This window comes from Lygodium microphyllum, chromosome 24 (assembly GCF_053477565.2).
Source record: "Lygodium microphyllum isolate KBCC chromosome 24, Lygodium_microphyllum_v1.1.10, whole genome shotgun sequence".
In the NCBI taxonomy this organism is placed as follows: domain Eukaryota; kingdom Viridiplantae; phylum Streptophyta; class Polypodiopsida; order Schizaeales; family Lygodiaceae; genus Lygodium; species Lygodium microphyllum.
In genome coordinates this window covers 87,940,037-87,956,946 of record NC_141158.1, presented here as the reverse complement: position 1 = coordinate 87,956,946, position 16,910 = coordinate 87,940,037, and the positions used below count along the sequence as shown (strand labels likewise).

The following is a 16,910-nucleotide window of genomic DNA, read 5'->3' as shown; positions in this document are numbered from 1 at the left end:
GATAATCAAGTCCTTAAGTGCTTCATCAAGTGCTCATGCCATATCAAGCATCATTTGTCATTGAATCATCACATACATCTGCTAGTGTTGAAATCATTGACAAGCCTTGCTCAACACAACAATCTACTAACTCCAAGCCAAAGCAAGTTGAGCAAGAAGTGCAATCCTAATATAAGGCACTAAAGCCAAGGAAAACGATGAAACTCAAGAAGACCTTTGCAAAGCAAAAGAGAACACCAAAAAAATTATTTACTGTTTTCCATCTCTATGGCTTTCAACCCTTTTCTCCATTGCATTCTAGATTGATTCTTTGTCATTAAGTAATAAAATTATGTGTTAATTAGCTGTTATCTTGCATATCAACTGGCTTCTTTTGTAAAGTGTTAGACATTGTTGGTCCCTATAAACCAGTAGGACCTTACTGAACTTATCATAGCAAACAATATTTTGAATGTTTTAATTGAAAAACTCAATAGGTAAGGCTTCTACACATGGTCTACCCAAACCACCTTTTTACATGCATGAACAGTCTACCCAAATCTCCTTTCTACTCATGCATGAATAAGTATGGGATAAAATTACCAGAGTGGTGCCAGCTGCAGCTGAGCACTGGACTATCCAGGGTATATCACAGCCTTTCCTGGTAGACTTCTGGAGGAGATTGAAGGACAGATTTAGACCAAGAAAGATTTCGCTCTTTCTTTGGTTACTAGCACACGGGAGTTTAACAGTTGGTACATGGCTTGGCTATGGTAGAGACCCTATTCCTTGCACTAGATGTGGGGAGCATGAGGAGACTCAGAGGCATTGCTTATGGGATTGCCCACAGGCTCAGGAGGTTTGGAGGAGAGCCCTCAGGATGGTGTTTCATGGCACTACAAATTCTATGATTGCTTCATGGGGGACAGTTGCATGGGTCACTGATAGAGGCCTAGCTTGTGGTTATGAGGATGACAGGGGGGTTAGGCTTATCTCATCTCGGGGCAGCTTGTGAGCATGACTTTCATGCTAGATCTCTCACAAACAGGATGGACTCAGGGGCAGTGTCATAGATGGGAGTTGCTTGGTTCGTATGGACAGCCAGATGTAGCCAAGCTATTGATTTTTTGGACATATCAGAAGAGAGATGCTTTTTTTAGGAATTGGGATTCTAGCACCTTTTTCTTCTTCCAGACCCACATGGTTTGGCATTATAGACCTTGCGACTGGCTATTCAATCAAGCTTTGTAATAGACTTCCCCTAGTTATATAATTCTTGATATGGAAGTCCCTTACAGGCCTAATTTGTACTGGTTTTTTAGCCTTTGGACACTTTGTTTTGAGGCATGCTAATAGAATTTTTGCTTTTCTCTGAAAAAAAAGTATGGGATATAATTACACAAGATTAAGGCAAGTCAAGTATATCAATTTGGACAAAGGAAGATCAACGAGTACTATCCTTGATGGACTACACTTAGTACTAAGTTTAATCCATCATATCAATGTTTAAGGAACTACTAGGGAAGTTGGCTAGAGTTCAATGCAATTGTTGGACCCAAAGCCAAAAATCAAGAACTTCGCTTGAATATAGGAGTGATTCAACTTGCAAGCAAAGATACATTGACTCTATAAAAAGGTGTGATTGCTATAGTCATAGTAAGCCTTCCAAAAGAATTTGATTCTACCAAGGATACTCTAAGAAACATAGGCAATGTAACCTTACAACATTGTATTTCTGCTCTTTTGCTCAAGGAAAAGTAGCTTAAGGGAACTTCCTCCAATATACCAATTATAGGAAAGATGACGTCTTCTTCAATAACAAGACTCCAGCTACCAAAAGCTCAAGGCCAACTTGAAATAATTGTAGAAAATCAAGCAGTGAAGAAACTAATTGCTACCCTAAGAATAAACCAAAATGTATCAAATGTAAAGACCTTGGACATGGAAATCAATATTGCTAGCACAATAACATGCTTGTCCTCCTTCAGCATTCCCGCTTCACCCCTGCTTGCCTTGGACCACCTAAAAATGTCTCTACACACCTGAATCAGAGTAAAAACTGAGGCTGAAACCAGCAAACAGATGGTGAGTGTGGATGCCAAGTTGGACACGCTAGAGAAAGCAATAAAAGCGCTAATCACCAATATCCAAAAAACTTTGGACAATAGCATCAACCAAGTGCAGCACAGCCTACTCGACAAGATCACAAAACTTGAGGAGGAGGCGAAAGGGTAGAGGAATGAGAAGGCAGCCATGTTAATGGAAATTCAAAAATAGAAGAGGAAGTTGTGGCATTGAAGAGCACCGAATGAGAGGAATGGGACATCTAAGAGGACACAATCATGGCCATAAAGGGAGAAGTTTCCAAGGTGGTGGATGTTAAGCTTGAAGCCACGCAACAAGGGTTGGTAGAGGTAGTGAAGAATAGCATAAAACAGGAAGTAGAGAAAGACAATCAAAAGGAGAAGGTGCACATCATCAATGCCACACTCCAAGCAAGGTGATTGAATGTATGGCATATCCAACAAAGAGTGCTCGTCACCCGAGGAGGATGGTAAGAAACCATGTATACACCTTGGATACAAAGAGGAAGATGCACTCCCCTTAAGCAAAGCTTGGAGAATCAAAAAAGAACCAATAGTGCACCCTAATCTTGAGGTTTCAAGCTGAAATGGAGAGGTTGACATTCATGAAGAAAAAGGCCGTATTATGCAAACTCCCAAGGGATCCCACCTACTTGGGATGATGACCCTACCAAGATGCAATAGAGCATAGGTGTACAAGTATGCTCAAAATAATCAAAGCAGGAAAGAGGGAAAGAAGGCAGTGTATAGAGATGGCAGAGTCATTATCAATGGCAAGGCAATTAAATAGGGACACATGGCCTATGAGACAGATACATCAAAGATATGGATAATAGTATGGAACTGTAATGGCTCATTATGGACATACCCAAGGAGGATGGAGGAGGTGATGGAGAACCATGAGTTAATTCTAGTTACAGAGACACATCAGTCCTGAGAGGGGACTACCTAGAGTACAAGGATATGTTTGGAAGTCCACACATAGGAGCTACATGAGACATTGGTGTACCACATGAGGATTGGGAGGAATTGTGGCGTTGATAAGATAGGAGCTCCAAGATAGAGTCTCCATCATGGCATGAGACCTTGACGCACGATACGTGTGGATTAGAGTTGGGATCTCTCGCGACCGAATGCTATACATTGCCATGTGCCACTTTCCCCTACAAGGGTTGAAATATGCTACTAGGGAGCCCCAACTGATCAGGAGAGAGAGGGAGACGAAGGAGGAGAGTCCCCTTTCACAGACCTCTTGAATGAGATTGTATACTACTCTGGATTGGGAGAGATTCTCTTGGTAGGAGACTTTAACACTAGGTTGCAAAGCAAACAGTCTGACACATATGACTTTGAGAATCTAGGGTGGCTATAGGTGATGAATGTAGAAGAGATAGGCACAAACAAGGTATCAATTCATATAGGGGGAGATAGTACTCGTTATGGGTAACACCTACTAGAGCTAGGGTAAGGGCACCATCTCGTTATCTACGATGGGATGAGAAAGTGGCGTAGATCTAGAGCACTAACTTGTTTCTAGCCCACTAGCTCCAGCATGGTGGATTATGTACTAGGTTCCATTGAGATGATGAAACTCATTAGATCCTTCACCATTCCCCCTTGCTCGATTGGAGCAAATCATACCTATTTATCCCTCATCATGTTCTCTTTTCTACATCTAGAGGCACATAGGTACTAGCTCCTATCCCCATCACTTTCTATTTCACGCACAAGCTAGCTAATATACACAATCATGATGTCTGTGATGGGCTTACATAGTTCGATCATATTGCTTCCCTTGCCATGTTCATCTCCCTGCTTACCTCCATCCTATACTCAGTTGCTCTCCAAAGCTTCCCCCACTTCACATACACTAGCAAACTCACAAGCTTGGGACCATGCCCTGGAACAAATGGGTACAATGATGAGTGCAGGGATCTATACAAATACCTTTGAATCCAAAGAGGACTAGGGTCTATCACAAAGAGGGAGGCTTGGAGGCTAAAGAAGACTTTGACTTTCCGTAAGTGTGAGGCATATGAGAAGGCACAATAGTAGAATCTATACCATTTATTCATAAGTAGAGATATAGCCACAACATGGTACAAACTGTAGGAGCTATGTTGACCGACACCCATCAGTGACCCAAAGATATGGCACTCCTATGCGAAGGGACTATATGATGTACCACACTAGCCATTGATTCCTCATCCACTAAACCCTTGCCCACCACATCGACCTTCTTTACACATGATATGGTGAGGAGAGCAATAGTGCACCTATAGCATGGACAATCAATGGACCACACAAGTATAAAGGTGAGCACTTCATTTATGCAATGGATATTTTGGCTCCTCTCGTTGCTTTAATATTCAACAAGACTCTAGTGGAGGGCTTCCCGGACAAGTGGACTATGCATACCATTGTGCTTATCAATAAGTTTAGAGATTCTCTAGATTCTAGTAATTACAAGCCATCATGGTGGGCCACACATTGGCTAAGATATATGGAGCACTGATGGAAGGGGAGCTCAAGGCATATGCTACTAGAGGGAGATTGAGAGTAGCACGATAAGTTGGATTCAAACGAGGATTCTCTACACTTGACCACATCTTCATCTTGAGAGTTATGATTGAGCAGGCTAAAGTGAGGAAAAAGAGACTACTATTGCTTTGTGGATTTTCGCAAAGCCTTGGACACAGTTCCACAAGAAAGACCTACTACAAAGGCTGCAAATATTGGGGATTCCATTGGACATAATCTAGGGTATCTATGCAATATATGAGAAGGTGGTAGACAGGGTGAGTTGCCTAGGAGGACTTTCAAACATGGTCTCTTGCACCATTGGAGTGAACTTTGAAGTAGGAATGTCCTCTCTCCCCAACATCCTTTGGACTCCACACTGACAAGATAGAAGACCACATCACATGAGGAGGCGATGATGGGGTGGAGATGGCAAGTATGTTAGTCTTTATTATGCTTTATGTTGACGATTTTTTGGTTTCTAATTTACAAGAGGTTCTTAGCAACATCTCCATGCCCTTCATGACTTTTGCACATTGCATGGATTGATAGCTAATCTGGGGAAGACCAAGATCATGATTTTTCCCTAATTAGTCTCAGTGAGGAGAAGATTAGTCTTCACCCTAATAGCGGGACAGGTGGAGGTTGTGGACTCATATACCTACTTAGGGGTCACATTCACTGCATCGATTGGGAGATTCACCATGGCACAGGCAGCCAAAGATTGACTCACATGAGGATATGTAGCATTGGCCATGATGGAGAGATAGTGCCACTAGACATACTTTCAAGAGCCCTACATGGGTGGGAGGTGGCTATTTGACACTTTGATTACACCAGCCATGATGTATGGTGCACCTATTTGGATCCTTGGCCTGGCTACATATCTATGGACATAGATTGAGAGACCACAGGGCAACATGCTGTCACAGATGATCGGACATCAATACCACATGAGATTACTAGAGCCAAGTTTGCTACACCCGCCATGATGATGGGCACCCTTTTTCAAGCCATTAACTTTATACACAGAGTACACGACATGCATCCAAATAGACTATCTCTAAGAGAGCCTTCGAGGCCCGTTGACAACTAGCTTAGGCAGGACATGAGGCTTCATGGTATGCACAAGCCTAGCAGTGGCTCACAAGATATAGGATTGACATGGACTACCTCCCCCCTTCTAGTATAAATTGATATTGGGAGGACAATCCACATCCCCACAGTTTGAGCTAGATAGTTTACACAATTTGAAGAGGACACCTTCCTCAAACTAGTCATAGGGTCCCCAGACTAGCATCACCTAGGCCAATTCTTAGTTGAGATTCAGAGACTCTGCCCATCATTATTATTGGCAGGTATTATACAGAGGGGGATGTCAATCATAGCTTACCGATTTCTTCCAGACAATGACTCAACATATAGCAACCACATAGAGAGGGATGATAGTCTAAAGAATTGACGAGATTAGAGTAGCGTACCGACCACAAATATAGGGATACTACATGAGATGCTAACTAGAGAGAGATGAGGGAGATCTTCCAGTGACATGACCAACACAAGATAGAGTTGAGGGCTCAGTCTAGGTACTACCCCTATACTATTTCATCATGGATGTATGACATACTCTATCCATTGATCTTGACTGGGTGGAACTAGATATATGAATATCACATCGCCACACAACTAGACATGCACTGCTTCATCCTCTAATTGTATCCCTACATGAGTACTGTATTTTCTTCTACATCATTTAGGTTCTTTTCACAATATATCATCAATCACCTTTTAGCACATCACACTTGGATATCCAGTGATGATCAACATTGTACATGATTTTGTCTCATAGACCGATTTTGGCCTTAGGAGACGTTATATCTCTCTCTTTCTTTCTTTCTCTTTAAAAAATTTATCCTTAAACCTTAGATCCATAAAGATTTTTTTAAGCCCTTGTGAGAAGTCTACTACTCAATAGAACTTTGTTATAGCCAATGAGTCGAGAGTCATTCTTGTAGCTAATAAGCTAGAATCTTAAATGGGACTTATGCTTATTTTACTAGACACAACCTACTCTAAGAGGGGTATTGAGAAATCAAGGTTAGTTCATTAGGATGCATTCTCAAATGTCATTGAGTCTAGTCCATAGCATGGTAATGACTAGTCAAGTTAGGCCTCACATAGTCATCCTTGATGTAGCTAGAGAGGTTCAATTCAAATTCAAATTCTTTAGAGAGGTAACCATGACCTAGGGTTTACCTCATAAGTTTTTTTTAGTCTATAACTCATGTATGTGTCACCTATTTAAGAGGCATTGATTAATATTTAGTTTAGAGTGTAAGCACTTTCAATTAACCTCTCATTTTTCTTAAATGGAGTTCATTCTTGGTTAGCTTCTACTTCTTCTCAATAAATACTTCTTGTGGCTAATGAACAATCACCATGGTCTCTACACACCCTATTGATACCTATGGCCAACAAATTTATTTCATGCCCAAACAAACATGCAAACATGAGGATTGTTATTTATTTTGGATGTTATTCACAATGATAAGAAATATTAGTAGTATTAATTAAAATAACATAATCTAAAACAAAAGAGATGTGAAACCTAGACAGAATGGTTTATAGCCACGTGTTTTAATCCTCTAGGGAGAGGAGAGAAAATGAAATGGATGAGGATAAAAACATATCCTTTAGCAGGCGTAACATTGGCGATAGGTGATCTAAGCAAATCACTCATCTCGCCTTGCCCACTATCCACGGTTGTAACATAGTTGAAGTTAAATCTAAGGAATATACGGTGGGGTAAATACTTTCTTGCTTCTTATTTTTGGAATACAAGAAGAGCTTGAGGAGAAGCTATAATGAATTCATAGGTCTACTATCCTATAAAACAACAACAATAGAAGAGAAAATATGGAGATATTCGATGATGAAGGGGTGGAGAATGATGATGTAGATGGATGGGACCCCAACTTCAAGCTATCTTCAGCTACTATATAAAAGTTTACAACCAAGAAAACTGATGTAAAATGAGAAAAAACAAGCTCTATTTTTAAGAAAAGAGAGAGAGCTAGTACCAAAAAAAAAAGTAAAGTAGCACAATGCAAATTTCCAACCACATGTCATAAGGTGTGACAAGCGATAGAATACTAAGAAGCTTGTGTGACAAGTGTTCCGATACTTATCTCTTTTATATAGCTTTGTTTTTGGGGCTGAGTATTGTTAAGAATAAAAACTATCAAATTTAGTAAGTACTATTAGAACACAAAACTTACTATTTTTAGAATGTCATCTCTATTTTTTAAGACTAGCATTTTTAGACTAATTCGAGGCTAGGCTTTAAAATTTAGGGCCCTTTTAAAATTTAGAAATCCCCTAAAATTTAGAGATCTCCCAATATGTGTGTTATGTGAAAGCTCTTTATGAGTACATAACAAAAATACTATTAAAATCTTTGTACGAGTTTTCATGCAAAGTTATCTGCATCTTAAGCTTAGCGCCTACACATATACATTATACAAATACTTTATGATCATATTATCTTATTCATTTGTAATTGTTTGTTTTGGCAAATCTAGCCTACGCTTCAAGACATTGATTCTTTTTGTGTATAAGCTTGATCCTAATATACTTGAGTTCTAGTCAAAGACGTCCAACCAAATCATATAGGTGGAAGTGTATACTATTTTTTTTTAATCCACTATGTGGATCCACTATAACTTGACCACACATTAGTGGCGAGTTTTAAAGCACTTTTTTAAATATCTAGTAAGTACAAAGAAAACAAATTTAATTAACAATAAAATATGCAAAATGATAGCAATGATATAAATTTATTTTTTGTTGTATTATGATAGATCTTCATTTTTTATTCAACTGTCCTCAGTTGAAAAGCTTTTTCATATGACTGAAGGATGTCTGGATAATCCTTCATAATTTTTTCATCTATCCATTGTGCATCTATTATTTGCAGATAGCTTTTTTAATTTAAGTAAGAATTTTTATATCATAAGGTCACTTCTTATGGTTCGATCCTTGTAAAATAAATTTTTTTTAGGTTTCAAGAGTTGTTCTATTTCTTTGACTTTTGGGAATATTTAGTAGCTGGTTGCTTTGGTTTCGGTCTGTGTAAAACTTTAGCAAACTTATATGGAAAGCATTGTGTATTTTTTAATGAGGAGAAAACTCAAGTCGATAAAAATTTCATTTATTTTACCAATTATTATAAAGGATGCAAAATATCTACTTAAGACCTTTCGAAAAGATAAATTTTGGCTAAACCTTATTTTGGTCTACTTGTATCAAATTTGAACAAGACGTTAACGAATTTTAAAAGCCAAATGTCTTGTTTGTTTATCTACTTGCTTCTTTTGTTGCTCTTAGATAGCTTTGATAGTGGCTCAAACTTAATCCATTGCTATTTTCAAATCTAAATCTTTAGTCCAAATGATTCTAGGAGAAATCACTTTACCTTGTATTATCTCATTTAAGGCTTTTCTTGTGAATGAGTGCACTATATTGTTATAAGGAAACCTCTAGCAATTAAAGATAATTCCCATATTGTGGCTTATATTTACTAACATAAGCATTTATTGTATCCAAAATAATGAGATTCATCACCTCTGTTTGGTTGTTACTTTGAGGATGAAAAGTTGAGTTTTTTTTTTTTAAGTAGCTTCTAAGTTTTCAAATAAAGTACGTCAAAAGTTACTTATGAATTTGGACTCTTTCTCTAAGATGATTTCAAAAGGCACAATATGTAATTTGAAGATATGTTGAATAAAAATTCCTATAGCTTATGAGGATTTTATTATTTCAAAGCACGCCAAAAGTTAGTCATGGATTTTTGGATAAGAGTCTCCTTGTTATAAATTTACTCAAACTATTAAAAAAATCAACATTCTAATCATAAGTATTTTTCATCACTTGAAAATTTTCATAATAAGCCACTATAATAGTTGCAATACGAGGCACTCTAGAAAGTGTATTAGCAACTACAGTATGTTTTCAAGAAATGTACATAATTTGAATGTGAAACATAGACATAAAATTTTTCCATCTTGCTTTTTTCTCTTGCAACACTTTTGAGCCTTAAAATACTTCAAGCTCCGATGATAAGTTTTTTTAAGGAATTCATTGCCTAAAAAATAATACTTTTATATCTTCAAAGCATGAACCATAGCTAAGAGAGTCTTTTCCATAAGGCCGTTTTTTCCTCATTATTTAAACGATAGCTTTCAAAATCTGTGGCATGGCCTTCTTGATTTAATACTATATTAATACAATTATTGCAATTTCACCACAAATTGTTTTACTAAATTTAGAATGATAAAAATAGGTTCAAAAGTGAGGCTTTTAGCTTTATGAAGATTAGCTCTCTTTTTTTCCTTTGTTAAAAGGAGCTCATATTCTTTGTAAGGTCATAAAGAGGAAAAGCCACATGTGCAAAATGCTTGATACATTGGTAGTAATAGGAGCATAAGCCAATAAAAGATCGCACCTCGTGTAGATTACAAAGTTCAAACAATTTTTGAATTAGCTTGATCTTTTCACAATCCATTTGAATCTCTTCAAAAGAGATAAGATTTCAAGATAATTACTTTTTAAATGATTTATCAAGAGTTTATTTTATCGAAGTAGTTGCAGAACAAACTCGAGGTATTGATAGTGCTTCTTTTTATTCTTGGTAAAAACAAAAATATTATCAAAGAAAGTATAGACATATTGTCGATTATCTCTAAAGATGTGCTTCATAATTCAATTGAAGGTGGCTGGTACATTAGTTAATTCAATAGAAGCCACCAAGAATTTAAAAAGACCAAATAAAGCTTGAGAAGTTAATTTGTGTATATCTTGTGGTATTACCTTGATCTAGTGATAACCATTCTTCAGACAATGGAGTTGAAAACCTTTGAACCTCTTGAACATACCAAAATGTTGTCGATTTTGGAATAGAAAATCGATTATTCATAGTGATTTTGTTGAGGACTCAATAATCGATACACATTCCAAATGTGTCATTTTTTCTTGATAAAAAAGAATTGGTGAACAAAACGATGAGTTGTTTAGTCTGATTAGCCCAAGATTGAGTCGGCCTTAGATTTGCTTTCTGATTTATTATTGTTGAGAATAGCTCATATGGTATGGTGCTATATTTGGAGGAGAACTATCCAGAATAATATCAATACAATATGATGATCTTTTGACCTTTGTGGGGGAAGTTGATAAGGAAGATCTTTCCCCAAAACTGCGGAACAAAATAGTGAGCTACTTGGCTTGATTAGCCTACGATTGAGTAGGTCTTTAACTTGCTTTCTTATTTCTTATTTTTTAGGGCAGCTCACATAGTATGATGCTATATTTGGAGAAGAGCTACTTAGACTAATATCAATATGGCGGTCTTTTGGTCTTTTTGGAAAAAAGTTGATAAAAAAGATCTTCCCAAAAACAATCGTTATATTTTTCCAAGAGTTTAAGTTGCTCTTATTTTTTATCTTTCATATCATTGACATAAACTAAACAACATTAAACATAAACCTTAATTGCTTTAGAGACTTACATATGGCTTACCATAGGTATGGTGCCTCCAAATACTCTAGTATGAATCTCGTATTTCTTACCTTTGTTGGTGAACTCTACCTTTTTCTTTTGAGAGAAGATGGTTGAGTCTAACCTATGATTCCAGGGCTTAGTAAGAATCACATCACAACCATCAAGATCTATGATATAGAATATATATTTATAGCTATATCCTATGATTTGAAATTTAAGCTTGTCAATGTAGGGTATTATGATCTTCACTATGTCACTTTCATCGGCATTTAAAGCCTAGCGAACTTTAGCTAGAGTTTCCATCTCTTCATTTTAAACCCAAGTTCTTTAGCCAACTCCAAGGAAAGAAAGTTATTATTTGCTGTAAAACTATATCACAGAAATGGTGCTTACTGGCATTACAACTATTCTCAAGCTTTCAGTAATTCGCACATACCTTGAGAGTGATTTGTGACAACATTGATTATCATTGGCAACTTGTTGGAAACTTTGCTTTGTTCTTTGTTTGGATAGTGCTTTGTTATGTGGCTTGTTTGTCCACATTTAAAATACTTTCCTTCTTTCATAAAGAATCGATTTTTTTCTTAAGGAATTTGCTTGGCTTGTGGGTATAGATTGGAGCAAAATTAAGGAGCATTTGGAGGTGCATAGGACTTCATCGTCTTTTACTTTGATAGCTAATTTTGTTGATGTTTTTGTCCTTCTTTTTGGGGTTGAATACTCCTTGTGATCAGTCATCTCTTTATATCATTGTTTTGGAATAAATTATTGCCATTATGCTTAATTTTTCATGTCTCAATGTGGTCAATGAGTTCCCCGAGACGAAAACAATAATGATCGTTAAGGGTTGTACGAAGTTTAAAATGCAAACCTCTGTGTTCCTAAGCTTTTCAAAGTTGTTAATTTTCTTGAAATGATGGATCTTTAAGAGTAGGTCCCAAAACCTCTTTGTGTAGTCATCAAGTGACTCAAGTTTTCTTTGCTAGAGCTAGCCCATTCTACTTTTATCTCTCATTGAAATGAATAGGAAGGAATTGGCCTTATATCATGCAAACAAAGGGCCATTACGACTTTGAGGCAACATGATTGTATTTCAATCCCATCCACCACGTGTGGGCTAGGTTGGTCAAATTGAGAGTTGCAAACTTAATCTTTTCATTTTCTTTATACTTGTCACAACCATATAAATTTGAAATTAATAAATAAACTTGAGAAAAAAATCTAGATTTCAAAAACCATCATATATACTAAATTTAATCTTCTTTTCAAGTTGAGATAATTACCTAGTCTTGTTTTTCTTATGCCTTCATCCATGACTAGATCTTGTGGTTGAAGATGATAAAGTGGTTGATGGGTGTAAAGATGGAGACGAGGTAAAGAATGTTGATGCCTTTGTTAATGACAAGGTCTTCTACAAGAAGGATACAACTCTTGGTCACTTAATGAGGATCCATCGAAAAAGGCACCAGATGACTTTGAAGAAGAGAATTGGACTTTGACATGATCTCTTTCTTTATCTTGAAGTAGAATGAGACCCTTCTTTTATTCCACTACGCCTCAAGGAAGTAGTTGGCCTTCTTGATTGGCTCCTTTTATCAGTATGGATGTCTCCTTGGTGCAAATGGATTTTTTTCCTTGGATTCTTTGGGCTTTTTAACTTTTTCTAATTTGAGAAGCTACTCATGAGCATGTTAATTCTCCTCTTTAAGGCTTTGAATGGCTTAAAAAATAACACTTGGATCTTCCATTGGCATTTTAAAAAAAATATACTCAAGTACTCAATTCAAGGGTTGAAAACAAATAAACTATAATATTTGTTTCTTTCCAAGACTTAATATTTTAGAAAATCAAAAAAACAAATACTTAAAATTGAATATGACAACTCTCCAAAAAATTACAGATACGAAAACACAAATAAAGGAAGACAAGATTTAGGGTTTTAGATGGAAAAATATACATATATACTTTTCCCCCACGCGGTAACTAATCTATTTATGCTTAACCCAAGTCCTTTAGGGAAGAGGTTATTTATAATCAACCAGAGAGTGAGAAGAGGTAGTTCTCACTCTCACAAGATCATGAAAAGATTTACATGCACATATGCATTACTTACTATGCAATAAGAACAACTTATTTCTTTACAAGATAAAAATATAAAGAGGAAAATTTAGCCCTTATCCATTGATGAGTAACAATACATTGATATGACTCTTATTTTTGGAATGGAAGAAGAGCTCAAGGAGAGACTGTAATGAATTTATAGGTATGTTATCTTCTAAAATAATAGCAAAAGAGGAGGAAATATGAAGGCTTTCGATGATAGAGGAATGGAGGACAATGATATAGATGGATGGAGTCAACTTTAGGCTATCTCTAGTTGCTATAAAAGAGTTTACAACTAAGAAAATTGATGTAGAATGAGTAAAAATGAGCCCTCTTTTCCAAGGAAAGTGAAGAGCTAGTGTAAAAGAAAAAGTGGAGTAGCACAAGATAAGTGTCTAGCCATATGTGACGAGGTGTGGCAAGTGGTAAAACACTTGGAAGCTTGTGTGGCAAGTATCTTTATACTTATATTTTCTCTATGGCCTTTCTTTTTGTGCCAAGTATTGTCAAGAATAGAAACACCAAATTTAGTAAGCACTACTAGAACACAAAACTTACTATCTTTAGAATGTTATCCCTATATCCGAGGCTAGCCTCTAAAATTTAGTGTGAGTGTCTTGTAAGAGCTCTTTTCGAGTACATTAAAGAAATTCATACAAGTTTTTCATGCAAAGGTATGTGTATTTTAAGCTTTGAGCCTACACATGTGCATTGTACAAACATTTTGTGATTATACCATCTTGTTGATTGTAACTGTTTGTTTTGGCAGAGCTCTTTTCGAGTACATTAAAGAAATTCATGCGAGTTTTTCATGCAAAGATATATGAATTTTAAGCTTTGAGCCTACACATGTGCATTGTACAAACATTTCATGATCATACCATCTTGTTGATTGTAACTATTTGTTTTGACAGATCTAGCCCACACTCCAAGGCATTAATCCTTTTTGTGTGTGAGCTTGACCTTGATATGCTTGTGTTTCGATCATAGGTGCTCAATCAGGTCATATAGGTAAAAGTGTATACTATCTTTTCTTTAATCCATTACGTGAGTCCACCATAACCTGCGACTACTCATTAGTGGCTAGCTCTAATGCAAAATAATGGAAAGGATACAGTCTTTTTCTGTTGTATTCTGACATCTACTTAGGAATGAACTTGATCTCTGTGATCTTTCATATAGACTAGGAATTTCTGTTCAAGTCCTGGGGTTGATAACAGCCTCAAGCACAGGAAATGCAATTTGGGGAAACTACCATTTTGAAAGACACTAACATCAAAACTTTCAAAAGTAATGGCTGGTGAATGACTTGAGATCAAAGCATTGAAATTTTCATATATTATAAGGTGAGTTAGGATAAGAGTAGGCTAATTCTTTGGTACAAAGTTTTCTTCTTAGTATACTTGAATAGGAATACGCTTGAGCTTGTCCTTGCAAGCTACTCACCTTTCTATTAAATTGTAGTTTAACATATGTCACAGTAGTAGGTGCTACTCTTGAATGCAGAACCAATCAACATTAAAGCAGTATTAGTGTCAGTAGATGTTTTTTCAAGTTATGTATCACATTAGCAGAAACAAAGATCCATATGAAGCATTGAGTTCTGTGTGTGTGCAGCCTATCGTTGAGGCTTTTTCACTACTTGCCATTGGAACTTCATACATTGGGTTTGTGCTCGGTCTGGCAGATTTTCTTGCTGACTGTATGTTTCAAAGGCTCCATTTTTCTGCTTCATCTCCTCATGGTATTTTTAGACCGTTGTAAATGTCAACGGCTTTGGTAGCTCCAAATAATCCTAGTTTTGGGTGTCAGCAGTATTGAAACTTCCAGCTGGCAGAAGCAGACAACCTCTTCCTTATCTGCTGTCTGTGCTCCCTCCACTTGTGCTAGCTTTGCTAAATCCAGACATTTTCTTTAAAGCCCTGGACTTTGCAGGAACCTATGGAGGTATGTGATGGTTTCATATAGTTATATGCTCCATACTGAGTGACATAACATGTCATGTAGTTAAATCTGAATCCAAGTACCTATTGTATGCAGTGCTTGTGTTGTTTGGTATACTTCCAGCAGCAATGGCATGGGCTGAAAGATACGGTAATGCATGCCTGCCTTCACCATTCCAGCCTGTTGTACCTGGAGGCCGTGTTACTCTTGGTATAATAATTGCAGGTGCAGGCTACATTATCAGCTCAGAATTCATTTCATCAGTTTTCTACGGAAAATGAATTAGTGACCTGACAAGAACTCTTCTATTATGCCCTATCAACACACCACCTCATTCTTTCATTAAAAAAACTGCCTCTCAAAAGCCTTCCATTGTGTATTACATAGAGCATGATTGCCCTGGTCCCTTAAGAAATGAGAGTCAGTTCTCTGTGTAAACTGAGGCATTGGACCATCACCAGTTGAAATGAAAATGGGTGATGCAGCAGCACCAGTGTAGCTTGTACATGCAGAATTGATTTCCAACCCTTTATTACTTGTATTTAAAGGAAGATAGGTTAAGCTTTTGTAAGATTTTTCGAACCTGGTGTCACACCATGGTTGCACTGAGGACACATTTCCAAAAAAATGCCAGATTACAAGCTTTTTCTATTGTAGATTTTGGCAATGGATAAACAAAAACTCTACCTTGGAGTGAATACATTCTAGTCTTATGGAGTTTCCTTCCGGACTCCGAATTTGGCAAAACCTTACTAGTCCTTGAGCAAACGTTGGTGCACATGGAAAACAAATTGACTGCACATTGAAGCTACCCAGTGCTCTTTGCAAGCAATCCACCTCTGCATGTTTCATTGTATTTTGGTCACTGTGCATTCAGCAAGCATTTTCCAGAAAGATTATGCACAATGCATGGTATTGGGTAATTGCTTCCTAAAGCAAGATGGTGAACATTCAAGGCATCCAATTTCCCATGTGTATTTGGGAAGCAGGTTTTACAAGGTCTAATAATCACACAAGGATTGGGTTTTTACAGGCAACAAAGTCTCATGTTTACAACAAAAGCTCAAACTCAAGCTAAAGTCTCGTGTCCCGAATACTTGCCTTTGGGAGAATAATCTTTTCGTCAGCCTCATCAGATCTCCACGCTGGGTTTCCAGATCATCTACGCCATGATGATTTAAGCTGGCTACAAACAAGCCCATACATCCAACCTAAGTAATTGCCCAATCAGCAGCCAGAAGGGCCATGAAGCTGCCATGTTATATCCACTCAAAGGCCAGCCCATATGCCGCCATTAATATCATGCATCCGCATGATATCTTACCCTCAATAAACTCTAGCCATGTGGCGTGCATAGATGTCAAAATACCATTAAACTGTCCACTAAGGTATACCCTCTCTAGATGTACAAATCCTCGAGCAATTTAATGTCTATTATTATCGCCATGAGCTGTGGACCTTCATCATTTTGCAATGTGAGCAGCCACTCTGATCAGAAGATACAACATCTTCAGTGCCCATGTTACCAGTCTCCAAAAAATGCCTCACATGGTTAGCAACTCCCTAATCCAATTAGTATTCATGCTCATTCAACAAAGAACCATGTCTTAGCAATCTTGCATCCTTCTACATCAAGTGTGAATGATGTACACCTCCCTCCTTAAATGCTCGTCCCAAAGCGGTCCATTAATCGGCTTTTCTATCTCTTTCTTCTTTTCTTAAGAG

The 16,910-nt window shown here is 37.2% G+C and overlaps 1 protein-coding gene across 1 annotated transcript in view; it reads left to right on the top strand.

Annotated features, from left to right (window-relative positions):
- The window catches only part of LOC148015334 (uncharacterized), a 141,398-nt gene extending 125,208 nt beyond the window's left edge, over nt 1-16,190 (top strand). The window contains exons 12-14 of the mRNA XM_087665307.1: nt 14,859-14,943; nt 15,057-15,188; nt 15,282-16,190. Of these exons, the coding sequence (XP_087521433.1) occupies nt 14,859-14,943; nt 15,057-15,188; nt 15,282-15,466 (402 nt within the window). The 3' untranslated portion in view covers nt 15,467-16,190. The remainder of the gene's footprint in view (nt 1-14,858; nt 14,944-15,056; nt 15,189-15,281) is intronic.
- Nucleotides 16,191-16,910: the final 720 nt, after the last annotated feature.